General features: G+C 40.6%; 1 protein-coding gene across 1 annotated transcript; it reads left to right on the top strand.

The window, feature by feature from the left end:
- Positions 1 to 127: 127 nt before the first annotated feature.
- On the top strand, positions 128 to 9,680 carry gxylt2 (glucoside xylosyltransferase 2). The gene is made up of 7 exons (XM_088309022.1): positions 128 to 573; positions 3,744 to 3,921; positions 4,531 to 4,662; positions 5,732 to 5,983; positions 6,315 to 6,438; positions 7,196 to 7,368; positions 7,993 to 9,680. Exons 1-7 carry the CDS (start codon positions 305 to 307, stop codon positions 8,167 to 8,169), a joined length of 1,305 nt encoding a protein of 434 aa, XP_088165148.1. The 5' UTR covers positions 128 to 304; the 3' UTR covers positions 8,170 to 9,680.
- Positions 9,681 to 9,822: the final 142 nt, after the last annotated feature.

Raw genomic sequence — 9,822 nt, 5'->3', positions numbered from 1 at the left:
AAAAAAAATTACCCATATATATTTTTGAAATGACATTACCGATTGTTGCGCTACTACTCTATCATTTACGGTAGATCTGTAGAGACCACGCCCCCGTGGTGTAACCCTCAATGGGCTGTGAGAAAGTGTCCTCTCTGCTCTCCGCTCTCCATCATCTTCATCATCATCATCATCATCATGAGCAGCAGCGAATTCCAAGCGGGGATACGCAACAAAATGTCAATCCTTGCGCCTCTTCCTCCACCGCAGACAACATGAACAGAGTCGGGTGCGCTCCTCCCCCTCGGAACAAATCGCTTTCGCCATGCGGATCCACTGCAAAGTAGTTGCGATCGCCGTGTGCTTCGGAGTTCTCCTACTTTTCTACTTTTGGGGAGGCAATGCCACGGACGGGCGGCTGCTGAAAGAAGTTGCGGTGGAGGAGGACGCGAAGTCTTTCCCGTCGTCGGTCAAGCGCGATCGCGATGTTGATTCAAAATCTCCCACGGTGGACGGGATGCGTTCGGAAGATCTTCCCAAGGGACGGAAAAACGGCAAAGTGACCAAGCGACGGGGTGACGTCCATGCAAAGAGGTGGGAGCAGATTTTTTTTGTTTCTCCGAGCGATCCTTCCTTCCACGTTTGCATGTGAGCGCACCCAAAAACATCGATCGATTTGCATTGGAAGGCTTGAGGAATGTTCCAGGAGCTCGCACACAGTCTACAGTGCTTGCTTTACTGTCGCTGAGAATTTTGGAAATCAATGTCTGACGAACATGTGGTCAAATATATGCATTAATAAGTGGAGGGGCTGTCATGTTGACAGAAGCCCTGCTCACATCACCTTTTATTCACATTTTCTCTTCTCTTGTCACAAGTGTCAAAATTCACCTCGAGAGGGAAACGCTCATTATATTTCTAAATAATTTTAGATATGTAAATAGATATATCTTTAAGATCTTTAGAATAGGTATGATGCGCATGCCCGTGAGGATAAGCTGTTTGGATAATGGATGGATGGATGTTTATTTTTTCTTTTAAATCTGATATATAAATACATTATCTTCTTTTAAATGGTGTAATATTATTAATCATTTGGCTGATTAAACCTGTACAATCGTGTAAATCTGCAAAAGCGTACTCAAATACTACAAATGGGCAATAACGGTATCGTCCGATACAATCTTATTTTGAGGTATCAAGATTCCATGGAGTCAGCCAATACCAGCCATTGATACTTAATTTAAAAAAAATGACACTAAGTCCTCCTCGGCATTAGTTGGCGCCATACTGAGACAGTTTGGCACATCAGGAAATCATCATTCACTATTTTTTTCTCATGTTAAATCAAGTTTTATATTTTAAAAGTACTACAGTTATTGGTGTAAAGAAAAGTGCTATTAAAAATCCTACAATTAAAAAAAAAAGGATTTCTCATGGGGGTTGCCAATAACTATCATTTATGAAGTTGTTTCAAACGATATAAATGGGCATCAGTCTCCGGCAGAAGAGCATAAAGCCCATCGGCCAAAGGATGTGCTCTGTGTCGACCCTCTCCCATCACCAAAAATTCTTTGGGGCATCCGTTCAAAAGAAGACGACATATTACGTACATTACAAATTAATTACTCACACCGCTACACCTGCACTAATGTTTTCTATTAAAACAGCAGAAAAAAACAAACATTAGTTTCCACTAATAATAAACATGTCGTCAAAATAAGTGAAAAAGATTTTTTTTCATTAGCTTCAGGAACACTATCCTGGATGCGAGAGTGTTGCGTTGTCAGCTACGTTTGGTGGAAAATTCAGGAAGTCACACCGCATCCGCTCACAATTTGTCCATTTAAGCAGTTCAAGGGTGAAGTCATTGAATGATCACCAGCAGCAGCAGCAGCAGCCGCTTCTTACTGCATAGAGCAGCTATAGGCTCCTTAAAAGCACGCAGGCTCTTACTTTGCCGTCAGGCAATATGTATTCTCCTCCAAAGCTAGACTGCAGGTTGGAGACGCTGCTGCTGAGATAAAAGCCATCAAGGCGTTTCACTGAGAAAGGACCTTTGTGTCCGCCCAGAAGCCACACTCCACCGTGTGTGCTCGCCACTGATAAGGGAAATGGGGTGGAGGAGGTGTCATTTGGTGCCGTGGGAAAAAAAAAAAAAACGGTTTGGAAAACACATAAGAATGACTTCTGTGGTTGAGAAACACACACAAGAGCACAGAGTCAAAGCAGTTCACACTTTATTGTGTGACTGAATAAAACTCAATTTTGTTTTTCTGAGAATAAGCAGCGTTTTTTTTTTTGGATCATTCTAGGTAAAAAATGAATAAATAAATGGATACGTAACTGTCCTATTTCCAATCTAGCGTGTGTTTCTAAGCCTGATTTCCATTTCATTTTTCTAAAAGTGAGCAGGCCCCTTTCCTGGCAATATGCTCAATCGGCAAACATTCCTGTTTTTGCGCGTCCTATCATTTCCTCTCGACACATCACACGGCTTCCTTTGGCTAAAAATACAGAGTGGCGCTCCAGCCGTTATACGTCTCTCGTCTCTCGTCATCAATCACACAATCGCTCACTTCTGAAGTGTTGGAAGAAACACGTCGCCATCAACAAATTCATAAATCCCTCTGCATCATTTTGCCAATACAAACGCTCGCTCCGTCGAGGACGTCCGTAGGTTTTCGCCAGCAGGTCTGACAAATCGAGCGGATTTTGTTTTGGTGCAGAAAGGTTTTGAGGTATTTAAAATGGGCCCTCGGTTTACATTGACGACAAAGTCCCAAATGAGCCGCAGCGGCTCACGCTGTCGTCAAGTCGTAATTGGAATGAATATTTGTACAAATAAAATTCTTATAAAAGAGGTGACAGGTAATACTGATTGGGCCTTATTTACCCAAAAAAACTGCAGATTTTTATGATATAAGATCGGAATTGTCGTGATCTGATGGCTGCTTTTTGTTCTTACATTTCACAAAAAAAATGTAAGTAAAAATAAATCTATCATCCCTGAAGTACATTAAGATGAAAGTTCAATTAATTACCTTGTAAAATTTCTTTGCGTTCTTGAAATGTTTCATACAGACGACAACGTTATCAAAATGTTAGCCGTTCACACTGCAGAAAAAAAATAACCCGGGCCTGACCGATTAATCGATCTGCCGATTAAATCACCCGATTAAGGTGATGGTCATTCTATGGAACTATCTTTCAAATCGTAATTTTTAAAAATCAATTTATTGATTTTTTAAAATTTATATTAAACAATCAATGCGTCGAATTGAACAGCCAAATTGTTCTGTTTTGACTTTTTTATCCGTTTTTGCAAAGACTGATGACGAACGTGACAGATGAAGCTAAAGGATGTTCTTTGGCATGGCTTTATAAAGTTTATTACAATACTTTGTTTTTGCTCTTTGCATTTTGAAACAATCTTTTAAAGGTTTCCTTTTTTTTCTTCCACTGCCTGAACTGACTTGAGGGCGGCAGCCTCCAGTTTTGCGCTCGCTCCGCAGCAGCCATTGAATTCAATCCTTTTGTTCCTTCGCTGAGCTTTTTGACAACTTCCAGATGTTAGCAACGGTCATGTGCACTTCAGTAATGAAACTCTCGGAGGAAAAAATAGTCCAAGTTTTTTTTTTTTTTTGCTTGCCCTCGTGCAACATCTCTTTCCCAATTGTTCTCAGAAGATGGCACTTAAATGATCTTGGTGGAGAATAGCGATGTGTTTTGACCTCGTTACATCTCTGCTTGTGTGTTTTCAGCAAAACTGGACGGGCTGCGGCCAGGCGCGAGGAATTCATGCACTTGGCCATGGTGGCATGTGGAAATCGTCTGGAGGAGACCCTGACGCTCGTCAAATCGGCCGTCCTGTTCAGCCTGAAGAAGATCAAAGTTCACATTTTTGCTGAGGACCTCTTGATCCCGCAGTTTAAAGAAAAGGTAGGGTGACTCGAGCAGCTGTTACCTAAATATAGATTCACTTGGATTGGGCTTGGCAAAAGATTCAGAGACAAAAATGGGGTTTATTCATTTTTTTATTTATTTTTTAATCTTCAGCCTGTAAGCCTTGCAGGGAGCGAGCATTCACCTCCCTCAGTTATGTATGACATCAATTTCCGAACATTTTGCTTTCTGAGGCTTTATTAATGACACATGTGCCGTGTTTTTTTTTTTTATCTCTGCATTGGGTGTAATCTATCACCTGACACCTTGCTGTGCTCCAGCACTGCGCATCATTTCAAAGTCACCTTCACAGAGGAGCCAGAACGGATTCTGGACTTAAAAGTGACAAAAAGGATTTGGCACCTTTCTAAAAAGATTTCCGCTTTGTAGGACCAGTTTTTTTTTTTTTTAATTGACAGCATCAAAATTCGTGCAACGGAGGACGACCGGTCGGGGCGTCCACCTCACAGTTCAGAGTTGCAAGATTCGGCTTTCCTGTTTGGAGTTTTCAAGCGTTCTATCGAAAACAAAATTGATTATCGTCACCAAAAAAAAAAGCGTGAAAAGTGCATGCCTCTATTTAACAATAAGTTGCATTTCTTGCAGTTTAGCCAGTGGCCTGCATTTGTCACAGCCAAGTTCAAGTACAACGTGTACCCAATCACTTTCTCGGCGGGGAACGCGGACGAATGGAAGAAGCTCTTCAAGCCCTGCGCCGCTCAGAGACTCTTTCTTCCTGTAAGGCTGCAACACACATTTCTGATTTTGCCTAATGTGACAACTAAATCATCTTTTGATGTTTTTATTATTTATTTATTTATTTTTTTTATCAAGCTCATCGCTCTAAAAAAATATATATTGTATGCTTATTGAGAAGCTCGCACCTGGTCGGCAGAATTTTATTAAATTTTTTTTTTCCTTTAAAAACAGTCTCATGGGGCTGGATTCAGTCGTTTCATCAAGTGGAAAGCTGCGCAGTGTATTGATTTTGCCTTTCAGCTGGTGTTCATTGAAATACCAACACCATGACATAATGAATATATTGCAGCGCAGACAAATCCATAAGTGTTTTTCCGCTTCCTACAAACGAGTCAATATACCGCATGACCATTATCCACTTAATCAGGAAAGCGTAAGCGTGACTCTTGTGGGCTTTTGAATGTGAAAAAATAAATAAATAAAAAGGTTTGCGCAAACCATTTTTGAACTGCTGACAAGTTTCTTATATTCATGTAGGCAACAAATTAATTTTAAATTTAAATTGGAACTCATCACGATTGTTCATTTCTCAGTCTTGGGTTTGAAGGAGCTCTTGAGCGATGTCTGCCCTCTAGTGGTAAACACTGTTATTACAACTTAAAAGCTCTCAGCTACAGTACGGGTTTACGTTTTTATTTTCAAAAATTAATTGAGGGCAACTCCGAGTACAGAAGTTGCCTATCCCTGCTTTGCATCGTAGATCATCAATCAAACCAAGTGCTCTGACCTCCTCTTGACCTTAATTCACTTTTGACAAACAAGGACTCTTCCGTTCCACCACACAGTCTAATAACGGCATTGTACTAAGAGCTGTTTGTAATATTTTGTTTTGCTCAATAAGAAGAGGAAAGAATTTTGGGTCATTTATCATTTTGACGGAGATGCCTCCAGAAAGGCGCAGCGAATGTGCATTTATCCTAAAAAGTTGCTTCATCTCTTTGGTCCAGACAAATACGGCAAATGAAAGCTCAATTTGGCTCAGGTTGACCTTTGTGACGTTGACGTGTTGGCCGTTGATGAATTTTGACTCCCTGTCACCACGGCGCAGGTCATCTTGAAGGACGTCGACTCCTTGCTGTACGTGGACACAGATGTGCTGTTCCTGCGACCCATGGATGATATCTGGAGAATGCTCAAGTCCTTCAACAGCACGCAGCTGGCAGCGATGGCGCCGGAGCACGAGGTCCCCAAGATTGGCTGGTACAGCCGCTTTGCGCGTCACCCTTTCTACGGCATCTCCGGGGTCAACTCGGGTGTCATGCTGATGAATCTCACGAGGATCCGCAGCGTATTGTTCAAGGTTAGGCCACAATCTTGTCGTTTGTTTGTGCTCGACAACAGAAAGCTGAAGCGAGCTGTTTGGTTTTTTTTTTTTCATTTTGACATCTTAATGTTATTTTGTTGAGCTCAAGTTGCGGGCTCAGAGCTGCTTGAGTGGCTTTGACTGAAGCTTTGCGATTATGCCAGCATCGCAGACGTGTTTTCTCTCAGAGCTCAATTTAGCAGCTCTTCAGTTTGCGACTGGAAGCCGGAATCCAAATGCAGTCCTCCTTTGATGATTTGTTTTGTGGTTTAAAAAAAAAAAAAGCAGCTCTTGAGTTGTGTGTGAGTGGACTATGTTGATATTTCAGAACAGCCTGATTGCCGGTGGCCTATCCTGGGAGGACCTTTTGCACCCACTCTATCAGAAGTACAAAAACCACATCACGTGGGGAGATCAGGACCTCCTCAACATCATCTTTCACTACAATCCAGGTCGGCTCACAAATTAAATTAAACAAATTATGCAGTCATTCATATCATGAAAATGAAATGAATGGTCACACTGGTCGACAATAAATTTTAATCAGGGTTGGCGCTTCATGTGGCCCAAATTGCATTTTTGAAGCTGATATCAAAAATGCCTTTGCTTTTTTTTCATTTTTTTGTTTGGCATATAAATGCTTGCCCACCATGCAGCGTAAATAGCTGTGATGTTTCAGAAAGAAAATTCACCTGTTGCTGAACCTAACCATTAATTCATAAATATTACTAAATATATAATTAATATGAAGATGAGTATTGACATCAGCAATAATAATAATAATAATATAATAATAATAATAATAATAATAAAAAAACCTAATGTGCAAAATAAAAAAAAGAACAAGTGTGCATTCGGAATGAGTGCCAAAAAAAAAAACGTTGACTATTTTTAGTCTCTAATTAACAAAAAAATTGTAAAAATTTGATGACCCGCTTTATTTGTTTAGGACGTTCAAACCTAGAATCAAATTATTGAATTTTATTTTTTGCAATATACAGTCTAGTTTGCTGTTCAATGCATTTGATTTTGTTTAAAGGTGGAATGATGCATCGTTTGTATATGAATATAATATAGACACACACTTTATTTATACAATTATTTAGAAAATAATCTAATATTATCTGGTTGCCCACTGTGTCCTGAGCGTTTGTGACACCCCGTATATAGAATAATGATTTCTTTCTTTTTTTATTTTTGTCTTTCCAGAATGTCTATTGATTTTCCCTTGCCAGTGGAACTACCGGCCCGATCACTGCATGTACGGGAGCAACTGCAAAGGAGCCGAAGAGGATGGCGTGTCCATCCTCCACGGCAACCGCGGAGTCTATCATGACGAGAAGCAGCCAGCCTTCAAAGTCGTTTACGATGGGATTCGTGATGTAAGTATCTTTCAGGATGTACGTTTGACACTCAAAAGCGCACGGACGGCCATTACTCAATAACGCAAACAGAATCAGGAATGCCAGACAAGACTTGCACTGAATCTTAATATCCGGTCGAGCGGCACTCATTTTTCTTCTTGTTTTTATTCAAATTGGTTTCGACTTGATGGAATTCAACTTTTTAGTGGGGAATCTTTCCCTCCTCATTTTTAGAGGCGGCAATTCATTTGTAAAGATATTCATCCTTTTTTAAAACATAAAAAACGCATGGTTTTATCAAGCGCGTGTTCACTTTCTGTATATACTTACATTTTTTTTTTTTTTTTTTACCCAAGATCTATTTTTCCTCAAGCAGTTTCTTCATTTAATACTGCATGCATAACATAATAAGTTAATTACGTTCCTTTGAGCGGAGATGCTAAACATATGGAGCATACCGTGATGCAACTTTCTTCCAGAAAACCAAATCGGTTTGTGTTATGTTGTTCGACCCTGCTGAGATGAGACACTTGAAGCCTGGCAAGAGTCCCGTCACGCGGATGGAATCTGTAAATAACATCTTGATGAAAAGAAAGCGCTTTGCTGCTGAAAAGTAACAGCCAGCGTGTGATGTTGTTGCAGTTCCCCTTTGACGACAACATGTTCCAGTCGCTGTTCTACCCCATCCAGGCCAAATTCTTGGACACGGTCAACACGCTGTGTGGTCGGATCCCGCAAGTCTTCCTCAAGCAGATAGAAAAGACCATGAGGAAGGTGTTTGAGGAGAACGTCATCCGACATATCAGGCCACATAACTGACTGCCAGTCGGTGCAATGGACTTCCTGTTCATGTGACGAAGGGTCCGAGGACCACCTCCTGAACGGACCGTGTGTCACGCCAGCCTCCGTTTCAGTGAACTTGCGGCACGTCCGGAAGGAAAGATATTTCCTAAACGGTTTACATAAACGGTAATGGATTGTTGTGACCATTGGAATGTTGCCATGTTTAGTACTCGTCAGCGATGTGGACAAACACCTTTTGTCTTCTTCTTATTATAATCATGCACATCCATTTACATGTGACATTTTTTTTTTCAAGAATTCACATTCACATTTTTTTTTCAGTCCTTACACCTCACTGTTGTTTTTTTTTTTTCCCCATTTTCTTTTTCTGCCAGCGGTTAGCCAGATATACCTCGTATTTGGTCAGAAGAGTGTTTTGGGCTTTTTGATGCTGCTACACAAAGCTTGTATACTTTCGGGAAAAGCTGTTGCCATGGCAACGTTCTTTTTCACCAAGACAACAATACTTTGCAGGGTATAAACTTGTACGAAAACTCGCGAAATGTTGCAACAACGTCAGGCCTGGCAGCAGCATTGCTATTTCATTCGGTTATTGTGTGATTTTAAAGAAAATGGCTCCATAACGTCCTTACAATTCTTTAGCGAAGCAGCCATTTTTAATTTACTTTCAGATACTGACATCTTGTTCCTTGCGCATATCTCAATATTTCAATTTTTCATTTCACAAAGTTTGAATGCTGGGAATGGAAGCCGATTTTCGATGCCTTCGTGGTCATTAGAAGAAATTCTACTTTGACTTTCATCCAGAATGGAGGCAGCTTTGATGTTGTCTGTGATTTTTTTTTTTTTTAATGCCGCCATCATTAGCAGTCAAGCACAGACAAAAGTCGATTCAACCGGCTTGTTCACGTTGAGGTGGCGGCTCTCTTTTGTGCTCCTAAAACTCTTTTTTTAGAAGTCAAGCAGACAGAATGAATGTTCAAATATCCCCATGATCATTTCTTCTCTCCATGCAGCACCTTAATCGTTGGACTTGTAGACATTTATGAGTGTCCCACATGAAAAAAAACTGCGACAGATCACACAACAAAGTGCCACGGATGAAGGGAGTGATTCTTCAAAGGAAAAATATTCTACAGACATGTAAATAGAACTGCACTTTCTGAAACTGTACATTATCCTTTTCTGTGCTGCCCGGTACCAAGTTATTTGAGGCCTGCAAATGGGCCGCACCCCTCTGGTTGGTGACCCTGTTAAACTACAGCACAAATGGAGGCCTCGGCTTTTATTTTACACGTGGAATGTTGAAATGCACTTTCATTATGTTTCCGCTGACGACTGAGTAACAATAGGTCCACATTAAATCGGAGTCATTTTTTTTTTGTTCTCTTCATTTTTATTTGTCGTGCTGTACTTTTCATTGTGGTGCGATGATGGACTGTATGGTATATTTCATCATTCAAACTGGAAACTGATCATGGTTGAACACCCAAAATGTGTTTTGGAATAAAAAAAATGTGATGAAATGCGCCTCAGTTTTGTGATTTCTTGCAAATCAAAGGATGTTGATATTTGGTGACGTACGCAGTTGATCAGAAGCTGTATCAACGTTTCAAGCAATACAACTGTGTACCGAGCAGCTGAAATACCGCAGAGAAAATTCAGATC

This window comes from Idiotropiscis lumnitzeri, chromosome 11 (genome assembly GCF_059441095.1).
Source record: "Idiotropiscis lumnitzeri isolate Australia: NSW breed Sydney's pygmy pipehorse chromosome 11, RoL_Ilum_1.0, whole genome shotgun sequence".
NCBI classification, from domain to species: domain Eukaryota; kingdom Metazoa; phylum Chordata; class Actinopteri; order Syngnathiformes; family Syngnathidae; genus Idiotropiscis; species Idiotropiscis lumnitzeri.
This window is presented reverse-complemented; position numbering and strand designations above follow the sequence as displayed.

Excerpts from the sequence above, each read along its gene's own strand:
- gxylt2 (XM_088309022.1), top strand. The coding sequence starts at position 305 with ATGCGGATCCACTGCAAAGTAGTTGCGATCGCCGTGTGCTTCGGAGTT. Across the intron at positions 3,922-4,530 it reads TCCCGCAGTTTAAAGAAAAG|TTTAGCCAGTGGCCTGCATT; the intron begins GTAGGGTGACTC and ends CATTTCTTGCAG. Across the intron at positions 6,439-7,195 it reads CATCTTTCACTACAATCCAG|AATGTCTATTGATTTTCCCT; the intron begins GTCGGCTCACAA and ends TTGTCTTTCCAG.